Source organism: Drosophila teissieri, chromosome 3L (genome assembly GCF_016746235.2).
Source record: "Drosophila teissieri strain GT53w chromosome 3L, Prin_Dtei_1.1, whole genome shotgun sequence".
Taxonomy (NCBI): Eukaryota; Metazoa; Arthropoda; class Insecta; order Diptera; family Drosophilidae; genus Drosophila; species Drosophila teissieri.
The window spans coordinates 3094283-3113427 of record NC_053031.1 but is presented as its reverse complement, the minus strand read 5'-3'; the positions used below and the strand labels follow the sequence as shown (position 1 = coordinate 3113427).

Genomic DNA, 19145 nt, shown 5'->3' with positions numbered 1-19145 from the left:
ACGGGTATTCCCGAGCTCCGCGCACGGTCACACTGGTCCAGAACTCTTTGAAATGCGAAGTTTTTCGATCGGATAAATTTGGAATAAAAAAGGTGAACATCCTGGGCGGATCTAGTCTGAATGGAGCGTGCCTTCGCGTGACTGAAACCCGATTGGCCACGCCTACTGCCACGGGAAAATATGAAAAGCGAGTGAAAATTACAACAAACGCCAGGTGTAACTGGCAAACAAAGAGCAGAATGTTTCGAAAGGGCGGTGCAGTGCTGTGATACATACAAAAACAACGCCAACTATATATATGTAGAACATGTGTGTGCGTGCTCAATTTGAAATTGCTTAATAAGATTTACTCCGGAATTTTAAATATCCATGTTTGCCGTGTAACTGGCAACGAAAAACTCCAATTGGGCCAAAAGGGCCACTGGAAGCTGGGAAAGTGGGAAATCCTCGTTGCGCCAGCGACCTTAATTTTGTTGTTTTTTCTTTGTTCAACGAACTTTCCCATCGGTTTTGATTTATCTGTTAATATTAACCCAAATTCGATTGGAATTTTACACGATTTAACACGAAAACAAGAACAACTATTAGTTTTGTTAGCCAAAACGTTACTCGGCCGCATTGCATTTTTATAAGTTGAACAAATTGCACTCTTAGCTGTCCAAATTGGGTGTTTTATTGAAAGTCCGGCGACGTAATCCTCCGCTTCCCTTCATCTGTTCCCAGCATCTGGGCCTGCAAGTCTGTAACTGCGACCGATCGCTGGATCCTACGGCTAATTGGATTTGGACGCCGCGTCGCATCAGCATCATCTTTCACAGGCCCGACGAGTCCAACAGCCAGCTTAATTGGCTTAGGCGGCGGTTGTCGATGTTGGTGAGTGTCCGTCGGCTCATTTATTCTGTTTATTTCAATTTACCCAGCCCGCAAAGCGAGTTATTCAATTTGCGATGTCGAATTAGTGGCTATAGCGCCCTTCCTGTCTCCAAATTTAATGCTTCACCCACCCTTCTCGCCCAGCATTCCCACCTGGTGGTGTGCATAATTAATACGCGGCACTGCACTAATTGCTCCATCCCAACAAAACACTCAAAAAAGGAACTCCCGCAGATAAACAAACGCACCCGCAGATGTATATACACTTCATATGTATATATGTGTGCCACACATCCCTGACCTGAGATACAAGATACAAGTGCGTGTGGTAGAAACGACACCCAGCCGAGCGGAATCCGTGTATTTATAGAGTTTCGGGGTCTATTCTATCATTTCCCAGCCACACACTTTGCAGAACTCGGAAGCGGACTCTAAAAAAGGGCCCCACATGATAGATTTCGCTTGAATAGGCAATTTTGTTTATGGGATTACGATGAAAAATATAGATAATAGGCTCCAAGTTTTAGAAAAAGCGGAAGCATGTGTAGATTTTATTCAAAATATGAGCCCAAATTAGAACCGAGATAACACAGTCAAAATAAATAAAAGGTCACATGACTTTCAACACTAAGCGATTGTAGTTATGATAGGATTAAAGCTAGAAAAAACATTTAAAGCCAAAACCGACTGAGCGGTTTGCATGACATTTCACAAATTCCAAAAATATACAAATGCAAATATGATAACGTTTGTAGAGTGGCAAGTCTGGTTATAAATCGCTAAATATGAAGCCATTTGCTCAAATAGCACTAATAAACAAGATATGTAGAATGGTAAATCCAAGCTGAAAGTATTTACATAATAAGAAACCAGTAACAAACATACCAATATTTATCTAAATGAAAACACAGAGATAAGCACAGAGTGAGGAATCATTAATCAAATACTCAAAACGCAAATGGAGAACTTATGACGCTGGCCTGCCTTCGAAAGCCGAAAACAAACGGAAAATGGAGCCAAGTTCAGCAGAGGTTTGCAATATGATAAGCGATTGGATAAGCCAACCTTCATATCAGATTCGTTAAGTAAATAAGCTGACTCAACGTCCGAGAATCAAGATGATATAATGCATCTTTGGGCACGTAAGCATCTGTCAGTTTCTGTCAGTGTACATGGCTTCCGTTTCTTCCTATAAGTAAAGCGAACTACTTCTCGATCGTCTGCACCTTTTTTCATAGCTCCTCAGTTCATTTCCGCCCCTTTTTCTCCGACTTCCTTTGTTTGGATTCGTTCAGTTTTCATCTAAAGAAGTTTACTTTGTATCTGCTTGTGTGATTAGCCCATTTTTCTGCGCTTTTTATCGGGGAGTGAGTCAGTCACGAGAAACGAGTTTTCGCTTTGGCACGACTTCACTCCATCGGCAGGGCAACCTGTTCTCTTGCGATGTCTTTCGCCTCGAACCGCCGTCCATGGACTCTACCTCCACCTCCAGCTCCCCGCCGGCTGTTCCAAATTCGATGTGGATGTCACTTGGCGGAGGCGGTTTGAATTGAAAAGATGTAGATGCTGCAAAGTGTGTGCTCTTAATTCGGTCGAAAAGTTGGCTGCACTTTTCTGGGGAAAAGTTTATATTTATAAACTGATTAGTCACACATAGCCCACTTGGAATTTGAAGATGACTCGCGGTCATCTCTGATTCTGACTCTCCGATCTCGTAAATCAGTAAAGTTCATTGCTGTAATATACTTTATGTGGTCTATATATAAAGAATCTTAATTGCAGCCATTACACAGAACTATCTGAGTTCTTAAGAACGGCATCAGTTGATAATTGCAGGAATACATATGTTAAACCATGGCATTACTAGAAAATGTTTTTAATTTGACCAATGGTAAGGAATTTATTATTCCTAGTTATCAGGAAAGGTCATTGCTGTCTTGGTCATTATAAAACCTATTTATTCTAGTACACATTGCAATAAAAACTGCAGATAATTTACGTTCATGGGAATTCTTTCAAATACTTCTGGTAACTCAGCCATTTTTCTTCGGGACTGACATTGATTGTGGCTCTGTATGGATGGCTAAATTGTTGTTATGAATGCAACCTTCACATTGTATTTAATTCTTTTGTTTATACAAGCCATAAGCAAACGACGCTCAGTTTATCGTGTTCGAATTCCACTTTTTGCTGACTTAGCCGCCAGCAGATTTTGAAGTACCTTGCACTTGGTGTTTCCGCAGATACAGTGGCCACTCGTTCTATGGTTCCGTGCCTGTGACCCAATACGGGTATCGCCAAATTAGTTTGTTTAACTTTGTCAACTTTCTCTTGTTGGCGCAAAAACCAGTTGGACTCAATCAGCTGGTTTGGAACAGGCAAAGCCATTCAATTGCAAGAAATGGATTGTTGCCTTTGTTAGGAGCTTTGACTCATATTACCTAAAAGGGAAATTGTATTACGATACGATACGAGAGATACTCACTGACGACAATGGGAATATTGCATTCGTAACAGCTCGTTAATGAATAATCTAGTTTATTTTGATTCATTCTATGGATGAGTTTGTTCTGGAAATTAACAGATTGCGAATTGTATTGTTATTTGTAAATAGACAGTAAAGTTGATTAACCTAGCAAGTTTATTAGAGCTGTGTCTGAATCTGGTTACTTTCAAAAGTCTTGATAATTTAATTCCACTTTACGACTCGTGGTGTTTGGCAAATTAAAAGATTTGATTTTCAAATTCCTAGAAATGTTTACATATTATTACCTGATTATTGCCATTACTTCGCTGTGGCGTTCTAGCCATTTTCCAAATAATAATAAAAATTTTATTGGCATGTTGTTGTACCTTGTTGTACTTGTTTACTTTTCTGCATGCCATAACAAGATTTTTATTTTCCGGAAAGTTTTTTCCATATTAAATGATTTCCTACAAAAATTTACAATATATGCATAGCAATTATTTAGAAGGTGATTCTATAATTTCCATTTCTTAGTAGTCGTTTATATACAAAATCTGCCATAAAAACAAATGTTTAGACATATGCTAATATAATTGCTATCGTTTTTACTTAAAACAGTTGTTCATAAAATGGCAAACTTTTTTGGGAGTATATTTCTTAAAGCTGTGGGAGATATTTGTTTATGCTGATACTATATAATGTGGTTTATTTATTATTTGAACTCTGACCGGAATTAAGGGCATTTTGCGTGTGGCCTTGCCGAGCGTTTGCCTGTTCCGCCCACTGTTCGAGGGAGTGCAGCATCCTTGCAGCCTCGTACTGCGCATGTTCCTGATGGCCATGATGTCCTACAGCAAAGCCGAGGCTGCAAATTGTTTTGTTGTCCCTAATTCGCCGATGAGACGCGACCTCTGGCTATGCTATGCTATACCCAGTATCTGCAATTGTCCTGCGAGTTCTCCTCCAAGTGAGATTTCAGTATGGGAACGGCAGCAAACTTTGGGCAGGAGCAGCTTCTGGTTATTCGCAGCCCGCAGCGTAGCGCGTGTCAAGGCCGTTCAAAGGCTGCCCCACCATGGGGGTATAGAGAATTTTCTGCACAGTAGCGGTGGCAACGCAGCATAGCAGCATAGCAGCAAATGGAGCATCGGTTTTCCAGCGTCTTTAGTTCGTTCCCAGCCAGACAACGCGGCGTATACGCAATTGACACCAAACACTCGTCGTCCGCTTGTTTTGGACAGCCATTAAGCCCTGTCAGCAGGTGCAGCAGGTCCGCAGCAAGCGTCTATTTTTACACAGCCATCAACACGTCTGGTAATCCAGCTCTTTCCGGAAAGTAAGCAGGGTATAAAGCAAAAGAGGGGCAACCTCGAGATAAGCAGGCGGCATTGCAGTGCTCCGAATGTGTATATAAATACGTATAGTGTTGCGACACTACATTCTGTGGTCTTTTGGGGGCACGACGGGGCCAGGGCGCAAGGGCTAGGCTATAAAGCATAATGCCTTGGAAAGCCGTCGAGCCGTCGAGCCCTTGTCCACTCGCCCACAGAGTTCAATAAACTTTTCGATTTCTTTGTCTATGGCTGTTGTGGTGCAAAGACAGTCGATGAGTGTATGTAACTGCTGCTTGTTGCTCGCCTCGATGGCCATAAATTTACAGTTGCCAGTGGCGGGTATCAAATGAGCACACTCATTCGTATTCTTGGATCTATGCTGGAAATATGAGCAACGTTGATAGTGAGTAGGCAGTGCGCTCGGAAAAAGCCAAAGCTCCATCAGCAAATTGCTGGTATAAATTTAAAGAAAGAAAATGCCATTCCGAGAATCATCTTGGTGACGACCACATTAAAAAACAAATCATAAAGTGCCCTTGCGAACCAATGGTGTGCAGTCCTATATTGTATATTCAAATAAGCAAAAGATCCATATTGTAAATGGTGTAAATTGGACTAAAATCGGAGTAATAAAATATACTGACATTTCCCATTATGATACCGTTTTAATGGTAGTTCATTAAAAGTGCACATTTAATAATGACATTATTGACATCAAATATTGATTGATTTCCAGTGCTTAAAAAATCAAATGTGATTTACACATTAAACAGCTTTTCGAGTGGCGTCAACAAGATAACGCTTTTAATTTGACATCGATAAGAATAGACTGCAAAGTTCCTTATCTGATTATTTTAAACAAACAGGTCACAGACACATAATTCCTTATATATGTATGTACATACATATGTAATGTACATTGGTGGGAATATTTATTTATGCGGTTAGGACTCGCACACATAAGAACCTTTGGCACAAGTTTGCTTTTTGCCGGCAACGTGTTCATGCCTCGATGGCGCAGTTGGCAGCGCGTAAGTCTCATAATCTTAAGGTCGTGAGTTCGAGCCTCACTCGGGGCATGTACATTTTTTGTTTTGTTTTTATATTTTGCTTTAAAAATATATATATTTTTTTGCTTGCCATTGCAAATGCTTTGCCTATTTAGAATATTTCTCCAAGCTAGTAATTTGATATTTGGTAATTATGCAAGGGCGACACATGCACGCAATGCTTCGGAACGTTGCTGGTGACTCATGATCTACGGACAAGTGCATTCAACCGACGCCAAAGGGACTTTCACCTCCCCGACAGAGAGATAACACCTGCCAACTGTGGGCAATGTGCCAAAGCCAAAGCCGAAGCCGAAGCTCAGTCCTTTGTATCGCCAGTGGTTTGCATTCTCGGGCAGCAAATGCCTCAACCCATTGTCATCTTCTCGGCTTTTATTGACCTTAATTGATGTCAAGTGGATGTGAGATAGGCTCTGGGTGTGTGTTTGTGTGCGCATTGCAATGTGGAACCAATCCTCTTCGATGCCTGGATTGGGATTATGCCCCATTTGCCTGGACACACCAAGAAACAAATATATTTTATTGCCCCGGCCAAGCATTTCTTATTGGACGAGGACATGCTACTGCCACATTAGGGTGTGAGCTCTGTTCTGTCCTCGAATAGTCCAATTCATTTAGCATTTTCTTTGTCTCACCTATTTCCATTTAAAAACGTAAGGAATTTAGATTAAAGATTAATTTGATAGGTGTCGGTGGAGATACACTTAGGGCTGAGATCATCATATATTTTTTGTCTCTATCTTAAAACTAAATTCCTTGATTAATCTTGTATCCTATTGTTCTGATTGCAGGCCACTGACGTGTGAAATGGGTGTGGGCTACTACACCGAAGAGAACACGATTAAGAGCAGCAGCTCAGCACGTTAGTCAGTTTGAGGAAGCCTCTCCGCGACAGGAAGTCCTTCGAAAAGCAGCCGGCCATGGGTGAAGTAGCTGCCACAGTGGAGCCTCTGGCCGCGGTCAAGTCGAAGTCCATTCGATCCCGGAAGCGACGACAGCGACGTAGGCGACAGATAGCCTACCTGGCCATATGTGGATTGAGTGTAGCCATATTCGGCTTCGCATTGGCCACGCTGATCAGGCCCACAACCGCCCAGGATACTGATAGTCCCGGGAGCTGGCGCAAGGGATATGTGGGCCATGGCACCACGCACGAACAGCTTGGTCAGCCCCATTGGCCACCAGTCGAGTACACCGTATACCGGCCGACGACCAACTACTCCAAGGCACCACCTCCTCCCACGTCGGCCATGAATCCCATTTTCAATTTTACACACTTTCTATATGACAAGGTTCTTTATAGGGAGGAACCCATACCGGAGGGTGAGTAAAGCGAACATTTGATAAGTAAAAGATGGAGCACTTATTTGTCTCAATATTGCAGGTTACATTGTGGTAAAGAATTCGGACACGTTGAGCCTGGGTCCTAAGGTGGAGGAGAACGACTGGCGGGATCTACTGGCTCATTATTGGCTGGCTCTCATCTGGGTTTTTATTCTGGTGCTGCTCATTATTATCATACCGTTCATTGCGTGAGTGTTAAGATCATTCTATCAGCTAACATAGATAACCAATATTTGTACTCTACAGCGTTTGCTATTGCTGTTTCTGTTGCTGCCGACGATGTCGACAGGGATGTCCTCCATGTACCAGTAAACAAGACGCTCAGCGGCGCTTCTGCTGTGGCATCTGTCTGTTGATCCTCATCATCGGACTGATGTAAGTGGAGGCACTTAACCAAGAGAAGCCTTATTTGCAATTATCTTTCTTCATCAGCTTTGGCATCATTATCGCCTTTGTGACCAACAAAATGATTGACAGCGGCTTTGCCGAGACTTCCGAGACAATGAAGCGCGGCAGCGAGGACACTTGCACTTATTTGAAGGATGTTTCTGATCACGTTTACCATCTGATGATGAACAACTACGAGGAGATGGAGACTCATGTGCTTGATCAATTAACCCGTAATAATACTGATGGATTGCATTCCTTTGATTATCCATTTAACATACGTGGCCTTTCTTAGATGCCCATCGGCACATATTTTTGGATCTCTCCGACACATCGGAGAGTAATTCCCTGGCAGAAATGGAACGAGTTTTAGAGAATATGCCCGAGGCTCTGGAACTGATGAGGCAAGTAGAGAAGATGGAGAAGGATCTGCGCTTCTATGGCTCCCAGTTAAGAGATGGTAAGGACATGTCAAATATTCAAATACTGCGGTATATTAACAAAACTATACATTTAACTTCAGGCGTCCGCGGCATTAAACGAGATGTCAACTTTGCGGTGGCCAATCTCTGTCAACTGCAGATGTGCCAGAAGTTCCTGATTAGCAGCAATATCGAGCACATTGATTCCTCGCAGTGCTTGCACTTCGACAATGTATGATTGGAATTCAATTTGTACAAACATAAATTATAACCCAAACGTCTTTCAGCTACCGAACACCAAAGAATTTGTAGAGGGAATGGAGACTATAGTTGCAAACAAGTATTACGCTATACCTCAACGTGGACTCGAGCGTCTGAAGAAGGTTAGCGACAAGGTGAAGACGCAACTGTCCTTTGTGGTGCCTCCCATGATGCGGGATTTAACGAAGGGCAGGACGATCTTCCGAGAACAGGCCACAAATGTGCGCAACATTGTCGAGGGAGTACTAAGTGATATCCATATAAAAACTCTGCACTCGACTAAGTCATTTGAGGATGTCTACGATCGGTATGGCCACGATAGGAACGTAGTTAGCCTGATTGTGTGCTTGCTCATTCTTCTGGTAAGGCGGACCTTCAGAATTCGAACCAAAACGCCTTAACTATCGGATTTTCATTTAGGTACTTTTTATACTGATCTTTGCTCTGCTGTGCGGCTGCTTTGGGCGACGACGAACTGGATATGGTGATGAATGCTGCAGCAAGTCCACCGGTGCCACCTGCCTGCTTCTGTGAGTAGTTTGAACCTTATTCTGTCCTGCTGTCTTATTGGTTTATTACACTTACTTATTTTAGAGCCATTCTGCTGATATTCTGTGTCTTCTCCATCATCGCACTGGTTGGACTTTTCTACTTTATGCTGGGCATGGTAACGTACCAGGGTGCCTGTGCACCACTGAGGGATCAGGAGAACAACACGATATTCAGGCAACTGGACGCGTCTATAGATCTGAATCATTTCTTGCCGGCGTCTGAATCTACCAAGGAGGTGATGCATCCACTAAAAATGTCAAGTGCGATAAAGGCTTGCCACGCCAATCAGACCATTTTCGATATGATGCGTCAGCACAACATATATGACATCAACGATCTGGCGCGCATAAAAGTGATGACACACGCACAGGACAATACAGATTCGATCAAGGTCTTCGACGAGGATCTGTCCACCGTGGTACTCCTGACGAACGAAGAACGTGAGGAGCTAAACGCAGCGCGCGAAAGCAAGCTTGCGAAGTACCATAGCTCCCTGTACTTGCCTAGTCTGTGCACCCAGTTCACGCCCATGAACCTGAACGCCCTGTCCGAGCAGCTGTACAAGCTGTCCAACGATCTGGAGTACCCTGCATACGGCTGGGCCAAGGTGTCATTCTGGAATGAGGGCCTCAACACCAAGGCCTTCTATCGCAATTTTGTACCGAAGCTTACGAGCCTCGTAGAAAAGATGAAGGCCAATCTAAAAAAGATTGACGAGCTCATTTCGTACGAAAACAATGACTTTACCAATACAATCAAAATTCTCACTGCCACGGCCATCAACTCCGAAGAGTTCATCCAGAAGCGCGGCAAGGACTATATCAACACCCTAGGAGGCAATCTGACGCAGTCTATTGACCAAATGATAGACGACTACATCGATATGATTATAAAGGAGGCCAACGAAAGTGTGGGTCACTGTGCACCCCTGTCCTACATTTATTATCGTGGAGTCGACTTGATTTGCCACCGTATCGTGGATCCCATTGTGAGTTAATAGTTCTTTAAAATGAAAAGATACCGAATTTAATGCAAACTATTTTTCAGAATGGATTCTGGGTAGGCATACTGCTGTGCGCCCTGCTCTTCCTGCCCATCCTGTTCGTGGCCCACCGCCTGATGTGCCTCTACAAGAAGATCTACCCTTATCTGGCCACCGTAGGAGCCGCTGGCGTGGTCGAGGGCGGGTGAGTTGACTTCTTTGCACTACCATTAGCTTTCAGGCATCCCCGCTAAACCGCCTAACCCAAAGCTGTCCCATTTGCACGGGTGCTCCGTATGTGCCACCGCCTGTAGTTGCCTGCTCCGGCGGGCAGCAGACTTATTGCGCCTGCCCCGCGGGCGCAAAAACCCGCGGTGGCGGTGGTGAAGAAGCAGTCCAAGCTGATGAAGCAGGTGCTGTTGCCTGGGACGTGATTGAGGTGGCCGTAAAGCAGTCGGATCGCGATCTCTCCGCCAGCAAACGCAAGACAGACTAACACCTTGGGTTGGACTCCATTTTACCTAATTAACTTTCAGCATTTGATTTATAAATGTATGCATGTACCGAAAAAAAATTCAGCGTTTGCACCATAACTAAGTTGTCCACATTCTTCTCATTTCACCGCTAACCCCGCATCATCCCGCCCACAGAAGCGACTATCTGTACGATGCTTATAGCGAACGCGATCGTGAACATGTACCATTGGCTAAGTAAGCGATCATCCAGTCACCTCTCTCCTTGCTGGCTAGCACTTTCGCTAATCCTGTGTCCCACTGTCCCATTGCATCTCCTCTTCCAGCGTTCCCAAGAAGCGTCGCAAGGCCTACGAGCGGCGACGCGAGCAGCAGGATTACTTTGAGGACGCCTCGCCCAGCGTCTCGCGGGGCAACCGCTCTGGCGGCGATCGTGGTGGCGGCGGAGGCGATGGAGCTCCTGGCAGCAGCAACATGCGTTACAACGACATGGCGCCAACGTAAGTGTACTTCACCACCCAGCGAATCCCTATCCTGCTTTTTAGCTCTAGCTGAAAGACTTTCTTATCATGATGATTGGTAAAATGTTCTTAAGTAAAATATAATGTAACAAATATTTCATTATTACGAAAGTCTTTTTAGCAACTCGCCCCATAGAACCTTACTATAGTGAATGCCTTGCAGCTGCCTAGTATTGACAATTAATTAGCTTGACCGCATCGACATCCAGTTTCCCTTGATCGTTTAGACCGCTGCTAAATCGCTATAACGCTAATTTTTAATTTTGTTTAATTTAGCGCTAAAGGTGTGACCAATGGCACTCGGCCAAAGGCATTGGCGGCAGATGGTTTCTTTTAGGCATGGCCCGAATGCAAAGCGGTTTTGGTTTCTGCTCGGTAATGTGCCTTTTGAAAGACTCGATCGGTGTGCTTCCCCGACAGCCTCGATTTGAATACATTTCCGACTGTTTGTGAAAAGACTGGAAACCCCCAACCGAAAATTTGCTTAGTTCCCTCTGTTTTCTCTGCAATCTGAACTCTTTATTTCAAATTTAATTTAAATTTTTTCCATTTTGCTGAATGTTGTAAAGGAACATTTGCGCTTCGTTAAATACTTTAATTTTCCAAAACGTTTATTTCTCTTCTGTAAAAATGCAGTCTTAAGTCGGTGAACAATTAAATGTTTATGTATTGAATTTGTATTGCTTATTGGATAAGCTTGCGAACATTGCTGCTCCAAAGTTAAAGACACTTCTGGACACAACCTCTTACCAGACAAGCCCAGACAGTTCATTACTCAAAGCTTATCCTCCCAGTAAGCCCACCGATGGCCTCCCGCTGGTAAATGCCCGCTTTCTCATGACCAAGTGCCACTAACTCCATATCGGGTTTCGATCTATGTTGACCAACTAATCTGATTAATCGCTCTGTTCTGTTCTGTTTCCGTTACTGTGTTGTGCGTGAGTGGTCGCACTATAAATATTTAATACGCCCGGCATACTTCCCATGGACTAATTCGATTTAATTGCAATCCACAGGCACTGGGACCACGAGCCACCACGATACCACAATCCCCCAGCTGCGCCGCCATCCTCGGAGTACGAGCGTCCGCCGCCCTACTACTATCCGGGTGCCTCCGAGCAGGATTAGACGGACACGGAGGCGGTTTGTTCGAGAGGTGGCAACATGGATGATTTTATTTTGAACCCTCACGCCCCACGCCCCACGCCCACGGCCCCCTTTTCCCCATACATGTATACCCCCTACTGAGACTGTACTTTTAGTTAAAGGCCTAAACGAAAATAACTGAAATTATATAATTTTAATTAAGTAGTATCGTAGCATCACGTGTGTTATCACTTTGGCCCGGCCAGGAGATCTGCCATTGACCTGGAAGCCGGAGAATAACGAACGCATAGTTAAATATTAAGTGCGGGCCGAAGCAAGAAAGCAAATGCGAAAATTCTCAAACACCCATTTATAGTTACTTTAAAAAATGTTGCCAAAAGACGAGCACGATACGATATGATGATATGTAACGGACGAATCCGGCGGGGATTGTCCCAACCGGGAGCATTTAATGAACTCTGGAGTCCGAAGTCTGGAGACTCTGGGCCAGAGGGCCGGGCGGCAGGCGTCGGATCTGATGAGTCCCTTGAAGAAGTTGGCCATTCGCCGGGTCGCACGGCCGCAGAAGCTTTAAGGAATCTCATAATTTTATTATGCACACACTCAGAGCAGGCGAGACATACCCAAAAACGAAAACAAACAAATGAAAATAAAAAATGAAATCCAATCAATATCTAGCAAGCAACTACGTAAATATTAACCGATCAAAAACTTTATGGAATCTGTAAACTTCCCGGAAATCAAAATCGCGGTAAAGAAAAAATGATCAATACCAAAACTGCCATTTTAATTTAGAAAAGAGCAGAACACAGAGTTGGAAGTTATTCAATGCATTTAATGTATTTATTTTAGAAACAATACACAATACTACACTCTTCCTTAAAACCGACAAATTGTGCATTCGGACACGGATAAACCAATCAAATAAAACCCTCTATTCAGCTACAGATTCGAGATACAAATACTTGAATGTAACACGTATTTTAACACGTTGTCATAGTTTAGTAAGAGAAAACCAAAACAAGAGCAAAACAAACACCCCTAAGCATTTAAACGTTCCCAATTGTAATGTCTAGAACCTAAGGGCAAGCTGTAAGTTTCCACAAAACCTATAAACACCTTACACAAATATACAGACATGCGAGCATATTGTACGGATTACACAATTACATAATTTTTAGTATTATTATACAATTAAGATGTATGTTGTATTTTACATTTGACGTACATTAAATGATTTCCGCTTAAGTCAAGTAACCATGTATCAATATTGCCCAGCGCAAGTAAAGATTATCGAATAAGATCCCGAAAAATACAAAACCCAAGAAACCCAGTTGCCAGTCAATCATCGAGCTCCGTTGATGGTTGTCTCTGTCGTTTGCAAAATTTTGTCAATAAACTTCAAGTGGTTTTATGTACGAATAAGCGAGTATCAAAACTAATTGTTTTTTGAATGAGTGTTCTGGGTCAGACCGACAGTACTACTTATTTTTACCGAAGCAATCTTGAACTTCACAATCAATCCTGTTGATAGACAATATAGTTGGAAAAAATGAAACTAAAAGTGTTCCTGTGGCATATATGGTGTTCCCCTATTTGGATCCATATCGTTAGGTCCCAGACCACCCAAAATCTGGGTCCCACTTCTATGAGGAAGTTAATTTTACAAAATAGGTATGTAGAACCAGAAAGTAGATCGAACGATAATAAGAACGACGGGGATGTGGACTCTTGGCGTCCAATCACATACTTACCCCATGTTTTTACTGGATTCGTGGTCTCAGACTCCGAGAAAGTTCCCCAAGGATATATATCCCAGGATGGCAATGACATTGGTTATAAGGTAAAGGACGACGACTGGAAGGAGTATTTGGCTTCCCAGACGGGCCTGACGATACTAGTCCTTCTACTGGTTCTTCTGTTTCTGCTGATGCCCATCTTTGGGTGAGATCTGCTTCATTTTTGGAGAGATCACATTCAGCAAACTGATTCCCTTTAGGCTAATCTATGCCCTCTGCTGTGCGCGCTGTAAGAACACCCAAAGGTCCAGTAAGGGCATGCGCTACTGCTGTGGCATTCTATTGGCTCTTTTGGCATTGTTGATGCTGTGAGTATATGAGGAAAGTTGCAGCCTAGTGGGATTATGGATTAATTCGTAGTTTATTTCTGATTTTTGCCATATTGGCGGCCACTCAGCTGCATAAAAACTTGAAGCACCTCAAAACGATCGGTTGTCATCCCAGTAACTCCAGCAAATCGAACGAGGACTACATATACCAAAGAGCATCCGATCGTATGCATCATCAGCATATCATCAACTACGATCAGATAGTAAAAAGGATCCAAAGTGCTCTCAACCGCGAACCCACTATTAGCTATCCCAATAGGGAGCCGGAACTCCTTGCCAAAGCCATCGAGAGGCTGAGTGTGGTGTTGCAGAATCTGCGAAGGATCACGCCAGTTGTGCAAAGGATCAAGAATGAGTTGCTTAATGCCCGACGTTTGGCCACTCAGTTTCGAGATGGTGAGGATTTGATTCCTTTCATAACTGGTAATTTAACATAAGCAATCCTAAATAGCATTACGTGGAGTGAAACGGGATCTCATGGTGTTCCTAACATCCCACTGCAAGCAAAGGGAGTGCCAAGATTTCTACCGTGCGAATGAGATCATGATGCTCGACATGGGCTGTTTGCATTACGATAGTGTAAGAGGATCAGTTCATCCATTCCAGAAGCAAAACTTTAATAAGCCGCCACCCTTAAGCTACCAGACTTTGATGCACTTCTTGCCTCTGTGCAGGAAGTAATAGACAGCAAGTTTATCAGCTATCCAATTCGAGCAGCTAAGCAGTTGCGACAGGTTTCCAGGGTGATGAAAGATCGCATGAGTGGCGCATTAGACTCCATCAAGGAGGACCTCAACAAAGGAGGTAAGTTGCTGCACCTTTGAAGAGTGCTCACAACATTTTAGTGCGATAATCTCATTAGCCAAGGAGCTGAACAAGAGGTACGACGCATCCTTGAAAGTCTTGCAACGCGTGGTTGAGGAGATGAAGAAGGATATGCCGGTGGTGGTCAAGTCAAATGCTGGATCTGGATCTGGATCTACTCCAGCCGCTGCCTTGCGTAGGAAGCTCGGATCCTGGTGGTTCGGATACACGTTGGTCTTCATTGTGCTACTAATGCTGGTGCCCCTTATTCTGCTCATTGGTCTTCTGATTGCTTTGTCCAGTCCGAAAGTAGCCAGTTGGCTGCTCTGTGCCGTCCTGGTTGTTCTTTTCATCCTGTTCTCCGTTGGCATCATCCTGCTGCTCTTCTATTTGCTTCACGGGGCTTTGCTGTACCATGCCTTTTGCTCTAGGTATGATTTGTCATTTCGCAAAGCACTTAAGTTTCATTTCATATCATTAAAAGGAAAGCGCCACAGCCGGTAGAAAACAAATCTATTAATCCCAACGAGTTTCTCCCAGAAAACGTAACCACCTTTCGATCCATGCCCATGCTACGAACCTCGGAAATTCTGCAGAGCTGTGTTCGCAACGAAAGCTTGTACAATGTGCTGGGTCTCAAGGAGATCTATAATCCGGATGGTTTTCGCGATGATGTGATGGAGGACGTTCTCAAGTCTCTTGAGAAAATGGAGAACACTGCGTTGCCCGATGGACTTAAAGATATTCATCCCGAGGCAGAGGAAGCGGCCAAACAATTATTGAGCGGAAACCTATCTACATATGACATAAAGGACTACACAAGACACATTTGCCGCCAACTGGTGCCAGAACCCAAGCCAGGTCCTTTGAACGGGTTGACCAGAAAACTGGAAAGCCTGGCGAGCAAAATGAAGCCGGGAGTCGCCCTGAAAAACCAGGCGACTTATCTGCGAGCCTATCAAAAACACCTGGGTGCACCCTTGCAAACGATTGTCCAGCGACTGATAAATAGGCTGAAGCAAATGGATCGCCTCTTGTCAGGTGGCTACGGTAGCTTTACCAGGTACCTCCAACATCTGCTGGACAAGATTAAGCTGGGCGACGACTTCTTGCGGCGAGATAACAAAAAGTTAACCGACGGGGTGGCCCGTAATATCAGTAAATTAGTGAAATCGGGCCTGAATGATTACGTTCGAATGGTCGACGGGCCCAGCAAAGTGAACATGGAGAGCTGTGAGCCCCTCACCCGTGAGGAGGATGCAGCCATGGTTGAGTACGCCGACCTCTGCAATCGGATTGTGAAGCCAATGGTAAGTAAGGAGGTGGTTCCCCGATAGCCATACACTTATGATTGAGCAAATAATCAAACGAGTTTGCATTTACTTAATGGTGAATCAATATTTGCTTTGGTAGCGTATAAGTGCTATAACAAACCCATGAAAATCTATTATTATAGATTATTATTTTCCATCTCCATTTCGTAGAATGCCTTATGGTTTTGGCTTTTACTGTTTTCCTTGCTCCTCCTGCCCGCCATCTGCTGCACCCACTTTTTGAGATGTCGTCTGAAATCTTTAAAGAATTATTCGGATGCATCAACAGGCACCTTTGGAGAAGGCAACTTTGTGCCCCCTGGTTTACTGCCCATGGCTTTGCCACAATGCCAATGCTACAAATACCTTCCCGTTTCAACGGAGTCAAATGTTGACTATCTGGAGGGCAGGGAAGACTACTACTATATAGATCAAGCTAAGCACAAGAGGGAGTGACTTTCATACTGTCGAATTTGAATTTTCAATTGGGAAATATATGTTTTAACACCACATCCTAGAATCCAAAGTCATTTTTTTTATACGTTTTCTAAACACATAATATTACTAGTTCCAAATGTAGTAATAGAAAACGAAATAAATAATGAAGCTGCTATGCTGGGACTCGTTTGGTTGGCCCATGCGCAACCATCTGCCTAATTCTTTGTCCTGGACAGAGGATGTGACCACCTTAAGTATGCTTAACGAGAGTCAGAAAATGGTGGATGGGTCCATTGGATGCTGCTCCATAGACTGGCTTATGCAACTCCAGCAACCCTCGTGTCCACTGGTGAGGCTCTTGATACTCGGGTTGTTGGCGTTGCCAGTTTATAATGCGATATTGATTGTGGTGGGGTGAGTGGCTACTTTTTAAAGAATTAAATGATCTAAGTGAATCCTTCCCAGATGGCGTCTACACTGCAGTGCTTGCAGCAGTGCCGAGCGTTTGGTGCTGGACATCCAAAGGACCAGACCTCTCAAGCGTCGAGCTCCCTCACCTCCTTCACCTCCACCAGCTCCAAGACCACCACCGCGTCTTCGTCGACATAAAACCCCCAAAAGTCCATCATCAAGTCTGATATTGTGGTATCCAAAAGCCCATCTCAGCCCAAAGAATCCCTTTGATGAGGAGGACCAGTACAGAAACCTCAGGGAGAATCTGAAGATGGTGCTAGGTGGCTTGCAGAGGGCTCCTTTGCCACTTCCGCCACCAAAGCCCATCTTTATACCCCCTCCAGTTGAACCCCTAACGCCGCCGGAATCACTGACTCCAACTGAATCGCCCCGGAGAAAAGACCAAAAGCCACGCTCCAAAGTTTTATCAGGGATCCTTAAACATCTAGGCGTGAGTTCCATTCGTAAGATATGGAAAACACATGCCAGCCGAAAGAAAAGTACGACTTCTGCCACCAGCTCCAGCATGGGTACCAGCTCCTTCTATGTCTACTAAAGCGAAGTCTGGCTAAGATAGGGGACACATCCATCAAGAAATCAGCGCTCCATTCAGTGTGAAACTGTGCGATTATATTTTGTTACGATTAAAAGCGTGCTGAGGTCAACCTTGTTGGCCCGGCCCATTAAGGCCTTGAATCCGCGTTGGCTTTATTAGAACATATCCGGCATCGCAATTCCAAGGCGCTGGCCGACAAAAGACCTAAGCGACAAACCTTGTTCTCGCATCAATCTTGTGGCGGCAACCAACAAAAATATGATAAACACCGAAACAAAAGTAAGACAAACAAAAGGCAAATAAGCCCAACTTCGGTGAGCTTGCTCGTTTTCCGATGACTGGCTGATTAAGGGGCAGCGAAAGCAGATCGCTATCATCACTGCCGTCTCAGCTCCACTTCGAGCTCCTCCTCCACCAGCCAAGCATCCAAGTGCAGCTCCATCATTGTCTGGGCCACAATAGCAGGAAGGAAAAGCCAAAGAGCACGGGAAAAAACAAGGTATTATTTGGAGCACTGAAACTCGGATGCTCTGCCACACCATCTAGATTCAGAGGAGTATGTTTGGGTTGGGCGTTTTGGGTAATCAGAAACCCAAATGGATTAAAATGAGGTATTCGTGGAATTTCTATTTCAAACTAAGTTATGGGGGTATTAGAAACACTTTATTGGGGTACAGCAGAACCTTAATAATTTATTTCTTGCTCATTTCTTATAGACCGGAGTAATCCAAAAAGATTAGTTCTATAAATTGCTTAAGGTATTGTCACTGACTGCAAATCATTTTGAATTAACCTTGAAATTGATGTTGTTTAAAATGAAAGCATACATATAACAAAATCAGTTTAAGTAACAAGAAACCGAATAATATGCAACCATCTTCGAAGGACGGAAATAACCAGCTTCGGAAAGGGCAGTTCACCCTCGAAAATTACAACGCAAAATGAGCGGACGACTCCCAGACGAGTTTTTGTTCTTCCGCAGCCGAATGAGATGACCAGGGCACCCCGATGCTGCGATTGCAGTCGATCTGATGGTAACTAAGAGTGAGAAAGAAAAAAATAAAAATAAAATTAAACGAGACGAGGCCCCCCAGGCAAGGCCATTGAAAAGTGAAAAGCCGCTGGTGGACGGCATATGTTTTTCATAATTTGTAGCTAAAAATTAAATCACGTTTCTTATCAGCGATGTGATGCGATTGTGAGTGCCTTTCTTTTTCAACAATTACCAAAATCATAAAGGCAGCCAACGAAATTACCTACAACGAAATTTCACTTTCAGTTTGTACGACTGTGTGTTTGTGGTTGTGTTTCCGAAAACAAAAGACTTAAGGCACGAACTTGCTGGAGTGAAGGTTAAGTCGTTCGATTTGATATTCAATCGGTATAACGAATTCGAAAGCCATGCCAATGCACTCGTCGATAAGGTCCCACCTGAACCGCATAGACAATAAGTGTAATAGGTATTTGCCATTCGAATAGATTCCTTCTTCCTGGCTCTCGCTTTTTTGCTTTTTTGCCTATTTGGCTTTCGGTTTTATGTACTTTTGTGCATCCGATGTGAAACCTGGCCCCCTTGCGAAACAGAGCATCGTATGGAAGAGTTTTCTTGGGGAAAACTGGCACACAGAATTGCAAAAAAGCCATAGCTGCAGCAAACATC

The 19145-nt window shown here is 43.8% G+C and overlaps 3 protein-coding genes and 1 non-coding gene across 8 annotated transcripts; all 4 read left to right on the top strand.

Moving 5' to 3' along the window:
* Positions 1-12: 12 nt before the first annotated feature.
* LOC122616797 (prominin-like protein) lies at positions 13-13231 on the top strand. Of its 3 annotated transcripts, XM_043792359.1 has the most exons (15): positions 13-92; positions 724-873; positions 6536-7067; positions 7129-7276; positions 7335-7463; positions 7521-7708; positions 7771-7935; positions 7999-8129; positions 8185-8520; positions 8579-8688; positions 8753-9698; positions 9758-9897; positions 10343-10402; positions 10492-10665; positions 11703-13231. In XM_043792359.1, exons 3-15 carry the CDS (start codon positions 6665-6667, stop codon positions 11812-11814), a joined length of 3042 nt encoding a protein of 1013 aa, XP_043648294.1. In that variant the 5' UTR covers positions 13-92; positions 724-873; positions 6536-6664; the 3' UTR covers positions 11815-13231. The 3 variants fall into 3 exon arrangements, with proteins under 3 accessions (XP_043648294.1, XP_043648295.1, XP_043648296.1); XM_043792360.1 differs by lacking the exons at positions 13-92; positions 10343-10402 and having other exon boundaries at positions 519-873; XM_043792361.1 differs by lacking the exons at positions 13-92; positions 10343-10402; positions 10492-10665; positions 11703-13231 and adding an exon at positions 9963-10281 and having other exon boundaries at positions 520-873.
* Trnam-cau lies at positions 5681-5753 on the top strand. Its single transcript has one exon. It is a non-coding gene; the product is annotated as a tRNA-Met (tRNA).
* Positions 13232-13325: 94 nt separating the features above from the next.
* Positions 13326-16557, top strand: LOC122616875 (prominin-like protein). 3 transcript variants are annotated; one of them, XM_043792454.1, is made up of 9 exons: positions 13326-13467; positions 13578-13737; positions 13793-13900; positions 13953-14317; positions 14373-14500; positions 14560-14725; positions 14784-15156; positions 15210-16035; positions 16210-16557. In XM_043792454.1, the coding sequence occupies exons 2-9, from the start codon at positions 13724-13726 to the stop codon at positions 16492-16494; spliced, it is 2265 nt and encodes a 754-aa protein (XP_043648389.1). In that variant the 5' UTR covers positions 13326-13467; positions 13578-13723; the 3' UTR covers positions 16495-16557. The 3 variants fall into 3 exon arrangements, with proteins under 3 accessions (XP_043648389.1, XP_043648390.1, XP_043648388.1); XM_043792455.1 differs by having other exon boundaries at positions 13578-13900; positions 13990-14317; XM_043792453.1 differs by having other exon boundaries at positions 13346-13737.
* Positions 16554-17625, top strand: LOC122616877. The gene is made up of 2 exons (XM_043792456.1): positions 16554-16890; positions 16942-17625. Exons 1-2 carry the CDS (start codon positions 16640-16642, stop codon positions 17483-17485), a joined length of 795 nt encoding a protein of 264 aa, XP_043648391.1. The 5' UTR covers positions 16554-16639; the 3' UTR covers positions 17486-17625.
* Positions 17626-19145: the final 1520 nt, after the last annotated feature.

Bases quoted from the DNA above. Each gene is read 5' to 3' on its own strand.
- LOC122616875 (XM_043792453.1), top strand. From the start codon at position 13,346: ATGAAACTAAAAGTGTTCCTGTGGCATATATGGTGTTCCCCTATTTGG. The intron at 13,901-13,952 runs GTGAGTATATGA...ATTAATTCGTAG, and splicing joins CTTTTGGCATTGTTGATGCT to TTTATTTCTGATTTTTGCCA. The intron at 14,726-14,783 runs GTAAGTTGCTGC...TAATCTCATTAG, and splicing joins GGAGGACCTCAACAAAGGAG to CCAAGGAGCTGAACAAGAGG.
- LOC122616877 (XM_043792456.1), top strand. From the start codon at position 16,640: ATGAAGCTGCTATGCTGGGACTCGTTTGGTTGGCCCATGCGCAACCAT. The intron at 16,891-16,941 runs GTGAGTGGCTAC...AATCCTTCCCAG, and splicing joins GCGATATTGATTGTGGTGGG to ATGGCGTCTACACTGCAGTG.
- LOC122616797 (XM_043792359.1), top strand. From the start codon at position 6,665: ATGGGTGAAGTAGCTGCCACAGTGGAGCCTCTGGCCGCGGTCAAGTCG. The intron at 7,068-7,128 runs GTGAGTAAAGCG...TCAATATTGCAG, and splicing joins GGAGGAACCCATACCGGAGG to GTTACATTGTGGTAAAGAAT. The intron at 7,709-7,770 runs GTAATAATACTG...GGCCTTTCTTAG, and splicing joins TGTGCTTGATCAATTAACCC to ATGCCCATCGGCACATATTT.